This window comes from Lampetra fluviatilis, chromosome 7, assembly GCF_964198595.1.
Source record: "Lampetra fluviatilis chromosome 7, kcLamFluv1.1, whole genome shotgun sequence".
In the NCBI taxonomy this organism is placed as follows: Eukaryota; Metazoa; Chordata; class Hyperoartia; order Petromyzontiformes; family Petromyzontidae; genus Lampetra; species Lampetra fluviatilis.
In genome coordinates, this window is record NC_136281.1 from 10,925,185 (window position 1) to 10,941,329 (window position 16,145).

The window sequence follows — 16,145 nt, forward strand, 5'->3', positions numbered from 1 at the left end:
GTACTGCACGTGCATTCTTGTATTTCACTATTTATGGGTTTAGATGAATGCCCTATTGGCAGCATTCTGAAAAATGTAAAATCATTATTTACCTAAGTGATCCATTGAGGTTGTATCTTTCACAAAGGGGCCACCTCATAATTGTAGTACATCCCCTTGTCAAGCCACTTGTACAAAGTCCACCCTGTGCCTTGCATTCTCAGGGACTTTTGACCACCCTTGACCACGCTCATAAGCAGGTGGGTGAAGGTGGTTGGGGAACGGTAGTGCAGTGGTTATCGCGCTGCGCTATGAACCCGGCGAACCGAGTTTTTATGTCCTGTTTACGGCCATCACCACATGGACAATTATCTGAACCGGTACTGGGAATCCCCTAGGTCGGCTAGCACCTGGTGTAGTGTGTAAACATCGCCACTGGGGAGACTAAGGCGTTTGGGTGTGGTGCTCAACACTCTCTGCCTTGTGTGCCATGCCGGTCTTCATAGGTGCTCGCTGACAGCACTTGCCCCAAGTCTCTTAAGGGGGGTATCTTTATCTTTGAAGGCAGTCCCAGGACATGTTCGGGTATCACTGGCCACTTATTTGAGCCGCGACGGTAAGTTTGCTCAAAACGTCCAGTTCAGTACGTGAACCACTGAGCTACTTATCCACTCTTGTCATATTGACGAGTAGACATCCAAGTTGTTTGCTTAGTGTGTCAACAGCGATGAATGGCGAGGATAACCCTGGCAGGTTCGTGTATTTCATGGGGGAACTTACGACTTGCATCTCAACTTATCAGCATTGGGACTCCTCGGACTCCATTGGCAGTGTCCTAATTAAGAATTATCCCAAGAGCCACAATTTCGGTGCCAAGAGCCAGAATGGGAAACCGCAATGTGGTTTAATTGACGCACAAAATGCTCCACTTGGAACGGGACATGCAGACCGCACTTGCAATTAACGTTCATCTAAACTTCTAAAGGGTCGGTCACCCTTGAGCTTTGTCTTGTGATTTGGTTGAAATTCATCTCGGGGGTGTAATATTTGAAGCCTATAAGTTTATAATTATTCGTGGTTTCTAACTGTTTTAGTTTTCTCTAAAACTATGAGTACACTTCTAAACGCTCAATTCTAATTGTAAACAAAACCTATAAAAATTCAAATCCAATGAGCATATGGATGTTTGTGTAATCAACCTACTTTGGTGTCTCGTGGAGGCTTGGTGTGGCGTTGACAAGACATCGTAGCGGGAATTCATCACCGCACGTGCACGGGAGACAAATGGCCTGCTGCTCTAAAATCTCATTCCATTCTTACCGTCCTTTGAGCTCCACCACCAAGATGTTCTATTAACGGCTCCTATGGCACCACCAACGCCTATAAAACGTTTATTAGACCGTATTGGGGGGAAACGATAATGTTGCGTCTCAGAGCCGAGGGCTTTAACCGCAAGCCCCAGCTGCATTTGCAGGCTTGCACACAGCAGCAGAATTGGTTGTAAGTTCAATATTAAAGTTAAAATTCACAACAGCATCGCCTACACTTCTCAAACCAACTGGCATTTGAAGGTGGCCGGTTGTGTGGAGTTGTAACGCAACCTTAAATTTTTCTGTGAATCCTACTTTAATTTGTTTTATTAAAATGAATATAAATACCGATATACATTACACATGCATCACACTGATGGGAATGAGCAATTGGTGTGACACACACGTTTATGGACTTTTAATTTTCAGAATTTCATTTAATAAAAATTCGCAGTTGGCCAGCTTCAGCAAACAGTTGGTTTGAGAGGTGCAAGTGATGAATATTGAATTTCCAACCAAATCCTACCGCGGTTGTTTGCATGTGCACGCAGGAACCCACGCGCAGGCCACAATGTCACATTCTTTAATTTTTTTCCAAACAGAACATGCGTGCTCACACATCTATGAAAAGCCGTAAAAATGGAAACTGTTAGAATAGTGCCAGGCCGTAGTACACAATTGAAAGGCGCCGTGTTTCAGTTTTAAGTGCAACCAGATCGAAATCAGTTGTTACATTCAAGTATCACGTACAAAAGATGTACAACTATACTCTTAGATCTGTTTTGTCATCATGTCACAGGCAAAACGACTTTTTTTTTTAATTTTTTTGTAAATTTTAAAACGTACAAAAACCACGAGAAAGAACCCGCGTGCCCGAAGTTTTTTTTTCCTGATCCCTCCCTGCCCGATTGCGGCCCCCCTATGCCCCCCCCCAACCCAACAACCCCGTTAACCTGTGGCCGAGCACCCACTGCACTCATGGGGTCATGCCCAGTGCTGTACCCCCCCCCCCACTCTGAAGTGCAGGGGGCCCCCCACAATCGACACAATCTTGGAGCACCAAGCCCGGTGCTAAACTCAAGGGCAGTCCTTCGTACGGTAACTGGAAACCATTGAATGTTGAAAATACTCGGGTGTTTTCAAATTAACTTTGTGTTTATTAATAATCAATTTTGTTTGTACGACCGCCTAAATTGGCTGTGAGAATGCTCATCGTTTTAGCAGTCTTTAAAAAAAAAATCTTACTTCTGTTTCACCTAGCGTAGAGTCCATTGAGTGCCTGTACATTTTATATACAGTACTTTATCGAATGGCTTAACGTTGTAAAAATGAATAATTTACAATGCATTTCAATGTGTCATGCATTGTAGCTTTTCATAGGACGTACTGTTGTGTGCGCATAATTTATAATACACCGTACTACGTAAAGTATATGTTTGTTACTGCATTGTATATACAGCTTGTGTGTGCATTTGATTTGTAGTAAAGTTTCCCCATCCGTAAGGCCCCTTGGCCAAAATGTCAACCAATTTTTGGTTCAATGTTTCTTTATTTTCTACAAAACATTTTGCGTTGCTTAGTTCCTGAAATGGTAACTGTTAACGTTACGCCTTATGGTAGAAATACTGACATACGTGATCGTTGTGCTTATCTGTTGATATTTTGGGTAATTTTGTATGAACACTCGAAGTCATGATTTGCATTTCTTACCCTAATACCAACCAGTGGCACTCAGTACTGGAACACGCTCACCACTCAGGCACATGATTTTGCTGTTTCTCTTCATAAATAACAATTGCGTGGGGCCAATACTGTATATATTCAAGATTTTAAAAAAGATGTTCTTTGATTAAAAAAAGAACGTAATTTTCCGTTTTTTGATCTTCTGGCTACGGCAGCACAAAAGTTGGCTCCGACATTGACCTATCCAGCTGGGCACTGCGGCATGCCACCCTATCAAAATAAAAGTCCCCAAAAGCCATTACAATGAACAGTTGCGACGCAGCGTTCACCGAGAGCACCAGGCAAGTTCAGTAGAGAGGGGACGCTTATTCTGGAGGGCTAGCACACCGAGCTTGCTGGCTTGTGATAATTGAATTGGTTTTTGCTTGTTCCAGCTGCCGCACATAGCACCGTGCCACGTCTCGAACTGTGACGAGGCCACACTCAAGGGGGACACAGCTGGGTTGAGGCATCCATTCCCAGGCGGCCCTGACCCTCACGAGGTGCCTGGACACTGGACCACCCCACGCCATGCCACCTTTACCCCCTACCCAACAATGGCCAATCTCACCCTGCATTTCAGCCGGTGCCCAGAAACGTTCCCCACATCCTAAAAATATCCCTTGCCCAACAACCACACTTCCCTCATGCTGTACCGGCACACAGGCAGGTAATACACAAACACGACACACGTACTCAAGCATAGCACAGCAGCAGAGGACGTTTGGCACGAACACCCAGCAGAGAGAGAGAGAAAGAGCCTGAAAGAGGGTGGGAGAGAGAAAGGGAGAAGGTACTGAACAGAGAGAGAGAGAGAGAAAATAAAGAAGAATTTACAAAAATATTTGCTGGGAGAGAGAAAGTTGCTAAAAGAGACCTAAAAGAGACAGAGGTGTTAGCGGGAGGCGCAGGATTGAGAGATGAGAGATGTAATTAGAGTCTCATTCAGAGTTGTCGCCGCCTTTGAGCAGAGGCACACTGTCGGTGCTCAAACTATTCACTTTTTAAAATATTTTTCTTAAAAAATACTCAAATAAAAACTGCATGAAATCACAGTCGGGGGGTACAGAAACTGCCACAGTTAAGTCTGTTCAAAAGTACCAAAGTGCATGGATTCCATAGCTACAAAAGAAACTCAACTCCATATAAACTCCACCTACGTACAAACTACCACCCACCCTAACCTAAGCATAGAAACGCACGCACGAGCGGCAAAAACAGCCACGGCCAAAAACAGCAATGTACAGCGCGGTGTGATATCGTTCTCCTTCGAGGGACAAAACCCAACACAATGAAAGTAACAGCTCAATACCTAATCGTGTAAAAGCACTCATGCTGACCACAGGCCTCCCAACGGCAGGCGGCCCTCACTGCCGCAGCCTGGCGTCTTCCACCGGCACGGACGTTGCCAATCGGCAGCAGTAGCAGCAGCAGCACAACATGCGCACAATGCCGAATTTACATCTCGGGCGGAGGGAAACTGGCACACGGGAAGCGAGGGGACGCGAGTCCTGCGGCTCGAGATACGGCCGAGGTTGAGTTGTGTTCCAGGTGTGATCCCACCTGGGGGAGCCTGTATCACTGCCCCCCCCCCCGCCACTGCCCCTCGCTTCCTCTTGCTGGTGCAGCCCCTCGTCACCGTCCCCACTGCCCCCCCTGCTTCCCAACTGCCCTTGCGTCGCTAACTGCCTCTCCACGCACGTGAGCTACTTCTCCCCTCCATCCCCCCTTCTCCCCCACCCTTCACGGAGCTCCCTCCAGGGATCGCTCCGTCTCTTCTCCAAGCTCCCAGCTGATCTGCCAAGCCTGGTGAGGTCACATGGATGGGAGGAAAAGGTCTGGGGCGACGGGACACAGGAGTGATGGGGGCCGAGGAGTATGATTCGAACCATCCAGCATTTGCTCCAGAAACTGATGCTGCAGCTGCTGCTGCTGTTGCTGCAGCTGCAGCTGCTGTTTCTGCTGCATCTCTTGCTGCTCGTGCTGCTTCTGTTGACTCTGCTTGTCTGGCTTCTCTTGCTGCCGATGTGACTTCATGTGCGCGTTGCGGCTCTTCACCTTGTAGAACACCCTGGTGGGGAGCGAGGGTGGGTGAGTCTCGTGTCCGAGGGCAGATGACGAGAAACGCGCACCACGCACATGCGCAGCGCTCTGCTCAGGGCATATTTTTAAAAGTTACAACTTTTATAAACCGTGTATGCGTAAATGTAAATTTTGTCTAAACACAAGACGTCATTTTCAATTTGGCCAAAAATGATCAGTAGCTCCGCATTGTACCCATTATATTGACACATTAAATGCAATGATTGTCTCATGTCCAATATTACATTTTTTTAAATAAGACATTATTTTTCGTTTGTTTATGAAAACAAAATGCAAAATATTTGACAAGAATGGGTTAGGCCCAAATATGCAATTCAATGTTTATTGACTTACTTCAGAATGTATCTTGTTATGACGTGATTTATGATTTCTTAGGTTTTGCCCAAAACATAATGAAACATTTTTACATATTTAAAAACATGTTTTGCCCAAATTCTTCCAAGAATGACGATCATATCATATTTCTCTCTCCCAATTTTGGCCCAAGTATCAAAATATGACATTTTATTGATGTATCTCTGATATTTGTAATATTTATAATACATGAATGCTTTGTTCCAATTTATATCCAAAACGAAATAAAACGTCAAGTTGTGGCCAAAAATTTGCGAATTTTGGTCCAATTATTCATTCCATACACTACTCTTAGCATAATCTTCAATGTTCATATATTTTTAAAATAATATATACGTGCATTATTTTCAGATGTTATAAACATTTTATATGAACATTTGGCCCAATTTGGTTAAAAATAACATTAGTTTGCATTCTGTTTCATAAAAAATTTGGTCCAAATATGTAATTAAATATTAATTTCTCTTCCCTTCAATATTTTTACAAAGTTATAATAAAATGTACATACTTTACTTTCATTTTTTAATGTCAAATTTGCAAAGAATAAATCGTTTAGCTAAATTTTCACCCAAATAAGAGGGCAGCATGCTATTGTTTTACAAAAGCAATGTTACTTTACTGTCAATATTCGTTATGCCCTTAATATTGTACGTGCAATTACATCAGCATCATTCTTAGTTTTTTATACTACAAACAAGATTTGCCCAATGAGTAATTATTTACACTTTTGGCCCAATTATCAAATGCAATATATTGTGATAGCTCTTCAAGAGGTGCAACTTTTATAAACAGACATTAAAAATATGGTCTAATTACCAGAACTTATTATAAAAGTGGCACTTTTGAGCTCACACCCAGGTACCATTTACTCATTTTGTGTCACGTTTAATTTTAATTAACATTTTACGCTTTTTTTTCAGCAGCATCAGCAGCATGTGGAATATTTGCATATTTTAGCAAGAGACCCAAACAAATTATTTCCCCTATTTGAGTCAAAATATCACAGCTTCTTCAGTCGGTTATTTAATTTATCACTCAAATTCAATACAAATGTATATTTACACGTTACTCTCTATTTGTATTTATAGAATGCTTCATCAATAAATGAATGAGGTTTGAACCCATTATTATGCTGCACGCGTAATGTCTTGGTTTAGGACTCGCTGTCGAGTCTCAGGCTATGTTGCCTCACGGTACATGCGTGTGTGTCCACGTGTTAGCACGTGTTGGCACGCTGCGCTATGAACCCAGCGACGTGAGTTCGACTCAGCCTCAAATGAGTGGAAACATCGCCACTGGAGAGAAAAAAGCAGCTGGGCGTGGTGCTGACCACCCACCCCTTCGTGTGGCGTGCCAGCCTTCATAGTTTCTCGCTAATAGCACTTGCCCCAAGTCTTTTAAGGCTACACGGTGGATCTTTCTCTTTATATGTATGTGTACGCATGTGTGGGGAGCAGTCGCAAACTGCTTAGTGCAAGTGCTACAAGGCATGCTGTTGGCCACACCACCCCTTTGTGTGCCATGCTGTCTGTAATACCTGCTCGCGAACATCACTCGACCTAACAGTCTGTGAAAGGCTCTCCGGGGGAATCTGTGTCTGTATTTGATCTGCGTGTGCGTGCGTGCGCACACACACACACGTACTTTCCGCACTCGCGGCACGGGAACACGGCGAGGAGCTCGGCGTCGCCGCTGTGCGTCGACGACGCGGTGGGGGAGCCGCCCCGGCTGCCGCTGCTGCCGCTCCCTCCGACCCCCCCGCCCGATCCGGTGGCGGCGACGATTTTGGCGGCGCCGGAGCCGAGCGGGCGGCCGCGGGGGCGAGCCATGGCGCGCGGGGGCGGCTGCACGAGGCCCAGGTGCACGCGGGCGTGCCCGTTGAGGGCCTGCTTCGAGGCGAAGCTCTGCCGTGGTCAGGGGCCGGGCGGGCGGGCGGAGCAAAGAGAGACAGCGGCGCGCGGCGTGAGAGAGGGGCGGCAGCAGCGGTAGCAGCATCTTGACGCGATGGACGTATCGCGTGATCGCCGTGTTGCCAATGAGCAAGTGGCGCAAGCAACGAAGGACTCTCACCTTGCAGCGACGTACTTCGGCTGTGAGTTTCGGGCTGTCTGGAAAAGGTGTGAAGCTTCGTTTAAAAAGCGTTAAACTACAAGGCAGGAGTTTGCCTGCACCGCTCTGTAGTGCTTGGGTGCCATCCTGAAAGTTACGGCAATTACACTGCGCTAGGGCGCTAAGGTGGCAACGCACCTGACTCTTGCCCGGTTATAGAAACAAACTACAATGATGATTTCCTTTTCGGTCGCATGTTCCTTAAAACCCGAAAAAAAATGCCAACGCACGACCGCACGATGCTATTTCCCCGGCACTCGCGGTGAGCAGCAAAGCAAAGCCGTGTCATTTGCATTGCCAAAAACTTTGCAAAAACGCGAACTTCGGTGGCAGCTTCAGTGCCATCTTGCCACCACGGCCGTGCACGACGCAGGAAGGCGACCGCGGAAGCACGAGGCTCGCCCTCGCGCTTGGTTCTCGAGTTAAAAGACCTCTCGCAACGCACCAACAGAGGGCACTGTAATGTCATAGATGTGTCCGGAGAGCACTCGCAACACCGATTAAACCCTTTGTGGCCACTCTCCAAGTCATGTCACGATCCTGGCAAAACAAAAAAAACGAACTCGCAATTTTGCCAGGCAGACTTTTTTTTTACGTTTTGACAAATAGTTTTATCTGCAGTTTTATCTGCTTTTCGTTCTCAAGTTATAAGCGGAATGACGAACGTCTTTCAAGAGATCAATGGTTGTCGTATGCTGAGCCTACAGAAAAGAAGGGTTTGTGGTCTTGGCCATCCTACAGCTAATCGTGCCCCTCGACATGCAATCTTGTACCACATTGCATTTTTTCCTAAAATGAGGGCAATGAGTAACAGCTCTTCGAGACAACGAGAGAGGACAATAGAACAGCAGAAAGCTTTACAGCAGGGATGGGACCAAATGGCTCTCTCAAAGACCGTCCGCGGCGGCCCCGCGAGAACGAGGGAGAGACGGGCAACGCCGCGGTGGACGGGGAGAGGGAGAGGAAGGCGCTGGCGTGCGGTCACTCACAGCCCGGCAGCCCACGACGTCGCACGGGAAGGAGGGGGCGAGGCGCGTGACGGCGGCGTGCCGCACAGCCAGCACCGGGGGGGCGCCCCTCGGGATGCCTCCCAGTGCGTCCGCCGCCGCCGCTGCCTCATTCTGCGGGCGTTCCTCCCCGCTCCGGCTCACTGCCTCCTCCGAGGCGCCCTCGCTGGCACAGCCGCCGCCGCCGCCGCCGAGCACCGGCTGCAGCTAGAGGAGGAAGATGATGGTGGCTGTCATCGCTCGGGAGGACGCAGGGTGGCCACCGCAGCCCCGCCGTGCGCCGTCGGAGCCTTAATAGGTGCTCGCGACTGGCACTCGCAAGGCGACGCGAGTGTGCGCGGTTATATATTGGGCACGTAACGATGCATTGATTAAAACTGAAATTTATTCTAACGTGCATCGAGCCATGGGTGTGGGAATTAATTAGTGCGGATTTCTACAAATTATACGTGGACAATAAACTCATGTCAAAAGTATGTTAATGCAGCAAACAAAACTGTACAGAACAGGCAATTTACATACATACAATACAAATGAGACGGTGATAATTGGACGAAAATTTGTATATTCTTGAATCCAAATTGTGACAATTCATCTGATCTCTGTGGTTGTGGGGATGTGAATCTTTATGTGCTCAGCGTGCGTGCGTTTGTGAGTGCGCGTGTCTGACCATACTTGACCATGCTCAAATGAGTACCTGGTGCGGTGTGTCAGCATCGCCACTAGGGAGACAAAGGCGGTCGGGCGTGGTGCTGGCCACCGACCCTCTCGTGTGCCGTACCAGCCTTTATAGGTGCTCGCTAACAGCACTTGCCCCAACAGTCTGCTAAAGCTATATGGGGGATCTTTGTGCATATGCCTGGTAAATATGGAATCCTGGGGCCAACTTTGGTCTAGAACTTCCAACCACAGGCCAACGTCGGCCCAACGTTGCATGTTTACTGTGCGTGCGTTGGGGGGGGGGTGCGTGGCTGTTACCGCGTTCCCTTGGTGCCCCCCCTCGTTGTGCCGGGTGCTGTGCTTGCGGTCGAGTCTCAGCAGCTTCTTCCAGCTGTAATAGTACTCCACACACTGCGCCATGGTCTTCGTCTTCACCTGCACGCACGCACGCACACACACACAACGATCCCCCATTGTAGCCTTTAACAGACTGTTGGGGCTGTTAGCGAGCAGAAATATTTTTAATTCAACGCAGCACTTGAGGGGGTGGGTTGCCAGCAACACGCCCTGCCGCCTTTGTGCACACACACCACACCAGGTAGCTATTGGAAGGCCGAATCGACAAAGGGGAGATTCAGGACCAGTTCAGATATTCGTTACCGATGAGTGGGAATCGAACTCAGGCTGCAGAGGAGCACGGCACACGAACCACTGCGCTACCGCTCCCCACCATGCGCACGCGTGCACACACACGCACGCACATAGACGTCGTCCTTCCTTGTTTATCTTTGTAGACTGTGGATGGCAAGTGCTGCTCACCAAAAGCCATTAAGGGTTAGAATGGCACACGAGGATCGTGGTGTTAGCGCAACCCATGCAGTCTCCCCGGCACTGACGTTCATGCATCATAATCGGTCGTCACGAATGTTTAGGATAGGAATCGTAAGTGAATATGTTGAACTGCTTTCGCACCGTAAGTAGCCAACCGTGCTAATCGGAGGTGCAGGGAAAGGACAACAAACTAAACGCAAAAAGCATCACCCAATACCGAGGATTAAAAAAAATTGCCGGCATGGCAGCGCACACCGCCGCTCGACACACACACACGTGAACGTACGCGCGTGTGCGTTGCGGTCGTGCCACACCACATCATCACGCCAGGCACGGAGCTACTGTTGGCTACTGTTGGCTGCTGGAAGGCACGGAGGAAGTGAGTTCGACGGTGACTCCAAGTCCGTATCGCCGGAACAGGCGAGCGCGTGACCCCAGGCAGTTACTTCCCACCCCGAGTGTCTGTCACGGTGCAAGGCTACCAATCTGCTCCTCCACCGTGGGAGCAGCAGGGGGTCTCCCACTCCTGTTTTTTAGTAAATGTATCCCCGATTGCACCATCAGCGTCATATCGTTGGGTCAAAGTAGCCAACTCTTGCAGAGCTTTGGTGTTAGAGAACGGCCCACGTAAGTGGATATCAGAGCCACCTCCTGAGATGCCGTCACGTGACTTGATTTGCACATTAGGGGGCAACACTTCCCCACCAAAAGCAATGTTCATCGCAAGACAATGAAATCGATATTTTTCATTATCAGAGGTGGAATTCAGTCAAATTAAGCACAGAGCTCAATTGAAGGTGGTGGGTTTTTTTCGTGCAGAAATTGAGAACCCGGTTTAAACAAAGGCAGGTGCCTGGACAACCCAGGAACTCAGCAGTAGCAGCTCAGCGCTCCGATCTATGAGCAACCCAGGCACCTCACTGCCTGTGTCACCCTCTGGTCGATCCTGAAGATCTAAAGGAAAACATCTTACTGTACTCACAATAATTGTACATTAACATGAGTACCAGTGCTTGCTCAATGCAATGTCGATGCTGCCTGCCAGCCTGCCTGCCTGCTACTGCTGCTTGCCTGCCTTCCAGCTGCTGCTGCTGCCAGCTGCTGCCGCTGCTACTGCTGCTGCCAGCTGTTTGCTGCGTGCTGTGCCGGTCACTGGTGCCACCATCTATCACCTGGGCCTGTCACTCCAAGCCGCCATCTTCTTATCCAGCCACTGCTTCGTGAAGGCGTTTCAGCTGAACTCACCAAAATCTTTAGTCACAAAACACCGGCATGACATGTGCAACTGTTACAGCTATAAAAGCATTCTGTTTGGAGCTGTGGTGCTCACCATTATTTTTGGAATTTATGTGTTTGGTTTCGTGTTTAATTGGGTGCGGTATGCATTGTATAAATACAAACTGTAAAAGTCATAGATTTCCAATGTACATGCAAGTGCCATTATGGATTCTCTATAAATGGCAGTTGACAGCATTGGACGCCCTTGCAAATGATACGTTCCATCTCGAGGGATTGTCCGGTGTAACATTGTTTATGAATAGAAAACACCAAAACTGCTCGACTGCTTTCCACTCGTGCTGACAGCGGCTACAAGAGTGTTGCGACTGCGACGGTTAAAAGGCAGAGAGAGAGCGGACCCACTGGTGGAGCTGCCACAGACTTTTAATGCGGTGCTAGTTCCTATGATTTCTCTCTTTTAACAGAGGGGTATCACAGGAATATCTCAGGGGAGGACATTTAAGGTTGGTCTGGTGTGAGGTGTTGGAAATTCGTCTTGCTTCACGCGTGTGACCGAGCGGTGGTGTTTTTTGCTATTAGCGTAAGTACCAACTCTGTTAAGCGTTAATCATCAGCCTGCAGTCTCCCAGGATCGTCCTGGCTTTAGCTCGCTGCTGCTCGTGGCCTGGCAGATTTTAACCGCAGGATTTACGCTGAGCCCACCGCTAAGGTTAATACCGCGGGTGTACACCAAACCCTTGCCCACCACGGCAGGGGTTACGTTCTTGAAAATAGCCGCAATCGGCAAATCCGCGATCCGCAAACTCAAAGGCAAATGAGAAAAATAGGATTTGGTTCACGGTTTGTAATATGACGGCGGTGACATCACCACGGCGCTTGTGCCAGGCTAGGTGCACGTTGAGGCCACGTGAAGTGTCGAACGCCCGCTGGCAGGAGGTCACGGGGCAGACCCAGCAGGTGCCATGGGTCGACTGACTGAGATGACTGGGCCGATGCACCACCTGTGCCCCCACCCTACTGTGCTGGAAATACGGAGTCAACTAGGACCCGCGATGGGCCACTTGGGAGACAAGATAGAGACAAGATGACACCGTGTGCGTTCTTCTACGGCAGCAGCAGCAGCATCATCAAGAGCAGTGCAGTTACGACGTGGCGGGCCCACGGGGACGCGTTTGGCGAACACCATCTCAGTGAGCCAAGCCGCAGAACGGCGATCGCTAAAGCCGTGAGATGGGAGGTGTTTTCTCGCTTAACCGCACGACGCTCTGCTTCACAGTGAACGTTAAATGTCCACTGTGGCGTCATTTGAAGAAGAGTAGACAGTTGTGTTGCTGGCATCGTATTCCAAATATGAAAATCGACTGGCCAATTGCTGAGTTAGTTCATAGCTCAACGGATTCCTCCTCCAGTCTAAGTAAAAATTCTGCTAAATGTAACAAAATCGGAATTAATGCCCCGATCAGCAGTGTCTCCCAAACCTCCAGAAGACCTGCTCCCAATTAAATGTTCTCCATTCCATATCAGAGACCTCGGCCTCATGGTGCCCTCTTCCCTGAATTCGCTTGTTTCGATCAACTTCACTGCAAGGCGCTTTAGAAAACAACCGCACTGCTAGCTGCTTGGGCAGACACCTTTCTCGGTATAACAGAGGACATCTAATGAAGATGATGATCATTCCCAAATTATTTTACCTCATGAGGATGGTCCCCACTCAGATAACCGAAGACCTTCTTTGCGACGTTACACTCCAGGATCACTTCATTGATACGGAACTACAAACCTGCGTGCGTTGGTTACTCCCACCTCACGTAGCCATTAGATTAGGGCGGCCTGGCCCTCCCAGATTGTCGACAATATCACAGGGCAGAAGGCCTCCACAACACGAAAGGCTGGTTGGACACACATGAGCAAGCAATCGCCAAGTGCTGGGAGCAAGAGTCGACTAGACCATGCTCCCTCGAGGGATCTGCGCTGGCAAGTATCAAGACCAGACCGCGAGGGACACAAATGCACTGGCGGGTCACCTCGACTCGGGCAAGCTGTAGGGAATGAGAAGCCTACCTGCGAACCCCGTCTCCATAGGGGGGTCGACAATTTAGGGTAACCCTTTACTCACGATAGCGGGGTGAAGGTCATAACGCTGGGACTGCTGGAAAGGCCTCGGCCTGGATAGGGACCTATATTATCTTTGGACGGATGGGGTGTTACCCTTTGAAGAGGTGCGAATTAAATATATCCCAGTCTTCAAATACCGCCAAATTAAGGATGCAATAGTGAAATCCCTGGACAAGGACTTAGGGATTTTAATTCACCCAATTATCAATTGGTTAGAGACTCCTAAAGATAAATATAGCCTATCCGAGGCTTATTGGCTCCAGGGAAAAGGGAAACCCTGTCTTGAGACCAGTCACTAAGAAGTGGTGGGATAGGTCTGTGCCCCACGAGATCACACCGCAGACTCGGAATAGGATAAGTTGAGCTCCTAAAGTAGTTCTAGATTTGAAGCTTTCGTGACTGCAAGGATTCATATTCTTAGGTTTTTTCGGTAAAGTCACGTAGGTAAAAAAATGTAATTAATAAAAGTAAAATAAAACAAAATAAAATAAAAAATCACGACAGCTGTGACGGTTCCACCTGAAGACGGAGGCTTGTGTTGCTTCCGAAACGTCGTGATTTTTTTTTATTTTGTTTTACTTTTATTAATTTAAATGTTTTCCCCTAAAGTAGGCCCAAGAGCTCCTTCCCTCAAACTCAATTGAAGTTTGTGCATGCGGTATACTTAAGTAACGAGAGCAGGGGGAAATGTATGAAGATTTCACCAGACTGCCCTAGATGCCCTCCAGGTTCAGTGCAGAATTATCTCCACGCCTTCTGGTATTGCCCGGATGTGGCGAAGCTTTACGGCAAGATTGCGCGTGTTTTTTTTTGTAGACTTACGTGGCACAGATCTATCCCCATCAAGAAAGGATACCAAAGCCTCCCGCGGGCTCAAGGCATCAACACGCTCTCCTCCAAACCTTCAATGTTTTAGCCAGGAAGGTTATACAGGTAGGAACAACAGGTTCCACACTGCCCACCAGGGATTATTTGTCTGTCGTGCATATCCGGAATTCCGCCCACCAATGCACCTCCCCACCGAACACCAAGCTAAGCCGCGATTGGTTGACGATGTCGGGGAGGGTGGGGGGGGAAGGGTAAACACGCCCACTCATCCAACTGCCCCCCCCCCCCCTGAACGCCGCGCTGTCAAACCAAGTTCCTACCTGCCCACTCCGAAGGAACGTGTTTTTGGTTAATTGCAAGAAGCACAAACCACCTTCCTGGAAACAATGGTACAGTACGCTTCGAGCACACCTTGGTATAAGCTCAAGGGCAAGGAGGGGGAATTCGAGGCCAAATGATCCCCTTCTATACATCTGAATTAAGTCAGCGGGATGGAGGGTCGGGAGACGGGAGTATAACCCCTACAGACTCGACGGGAGCCGGACTCGGAGGGGTGGAAGGTAAACACGGTCGTCCAGGTCGCCTCTCATGTTTTTCTTTCCCTCCCTCCCCTAGTCATCCCCTCCCCCTTACTTAAAAAAAACTACCCTTACCCCTCTCGGTTTGGGGCAGCGAGTCCGCACCCCATCTTTCTATCGCCTGCTTTTCATAACCGGCTGAGTTTATGTCGACGGTGTGTACGTGCGGCACACAACGTGATGTAAGGGGCCCGCGCATTGCCTCAATAAAAAAATGTAAATAAACATTCTGATACTGAGGGGCTCTCTCGCACGGGGGGGCTCACGGCAGAACAATTCCATTGCAATCATCTTGGTGCCACCGTCGCCTCTGCTGCCGTAAGGTTCTTGTGCGGATCAATCACCATCCCTTCAACCACGCTCATTATTTTTCTATTGAGCTTTCTAAAAGGCCACCTGATTTGCTGCGAAACATTTTTTTAAAATGTGATTCTCATCTGGCCCCATGGAGTGAAGTGCAATCTCCCACCCTTCGTAGCCCTTTCTCTCAAATGGCCTCTCTGTGCTACGATGAAGGACCATTGCCCACCAAAATGTCGCCTGTTACATGTTTTATATCCTTAAGGCCACGGTGTTATTGACGAATGTGTTGAGTGTTTTTTTTTCTTTCTAATTTGTTGTCGTTGCTCGGGCACCTCTGTGAGTTTGCTAAAGAGCAGTGGCAGCTGGATCGGGAGTGCAGGCGGTAATTGCTGCGAGAGTATCAATTTAAGGGAAGGCCCTGGTCCCCTTCATTTCACATCGCACCAGCTATGGGCTCAAGCCATATTGATTGTTGAATAAATAATGAGCACGGATTAGCAAAGTGTTTGAAGTGTATTCATTATTGATTAATTAACAATCGTAAAATATAAATAGCATTAACCCTACGTTGCATTCCCTCTTAGTTTACGCGCTCGTGTCTACTCTGCGTTGGTCGTGTGCGCTCGCGTGTGCACATTTGCGCGTACGTGTACGTATGTGTCGGGGCGTGTGCGCGCCCTTGCGTGTGTATGGGGCGCCACGGTGGCGAGATGTTAACTACCTCGCCTGGTATACAGGAGGTCCTGGGTTCGATCCCGACCCAGACGCCTGCTGTATATTTGGAGTTTGCATGTGCTCCCCGTGGTTGCTTGGATTTTTCTCCGGGTTTTCCCTCCACATTTAGAAACATATACATTGAGATTATTTTAGCTGCTATCAATTTCCACGTGATAAGCTACTTCATTGAGCTCTCATTTGTGGCCAGGTCGCTTCTGAAAAAGAGCTACATCGCCGCTCAGTGGGCCTTACCTTTGTAAAATAACAATTGTTATTTGTTTTTGTATACC

General features: G+C 48.3%; 1 protein-coding gene across 2 annotated transcripts in view; it reads right to left on the reverse strand.

The window, feature by feature from the left end:
* Nucleotides 1-4,754: 4,754 nt before the first annotated feature.
* LOC144933566 (uncharacterized) overlaps nucleotides 4,755-16,145 on the reverse strand; it is a 73,312-nt gene continuing 61,921 nt past the window's right edge. For both annotated transcript variants that reach the window (XM_078858486.1, XM_078858487.1), the window contains exons 16-19: nucleotides 9,563-9,679; nucleotides 8,567-8,791; nucleotides 7,113-7,372; nucleotides 4,755-5,082 (exon numbers count right to left, since the gene is read on the reverse strand). In XM_078858486.1, coding sequence (XP_078714612.1) covers nucleotides 4,827-5,082; nucleotides 7,113-7,372; nucleotides 8,567-8,791; nucleotides 9,563-9,679 — 858 coding nt within the window. In that variant the 3' untranslated portion in view covers nucleotides 4,755-4,826. The remainder of the gene's footprint in view (nucleotides 5,083-7,112; nucleotides 7,373-8,566; nucleotides 8,792-9,562; nucleotides 9,680-16,145) is intronic.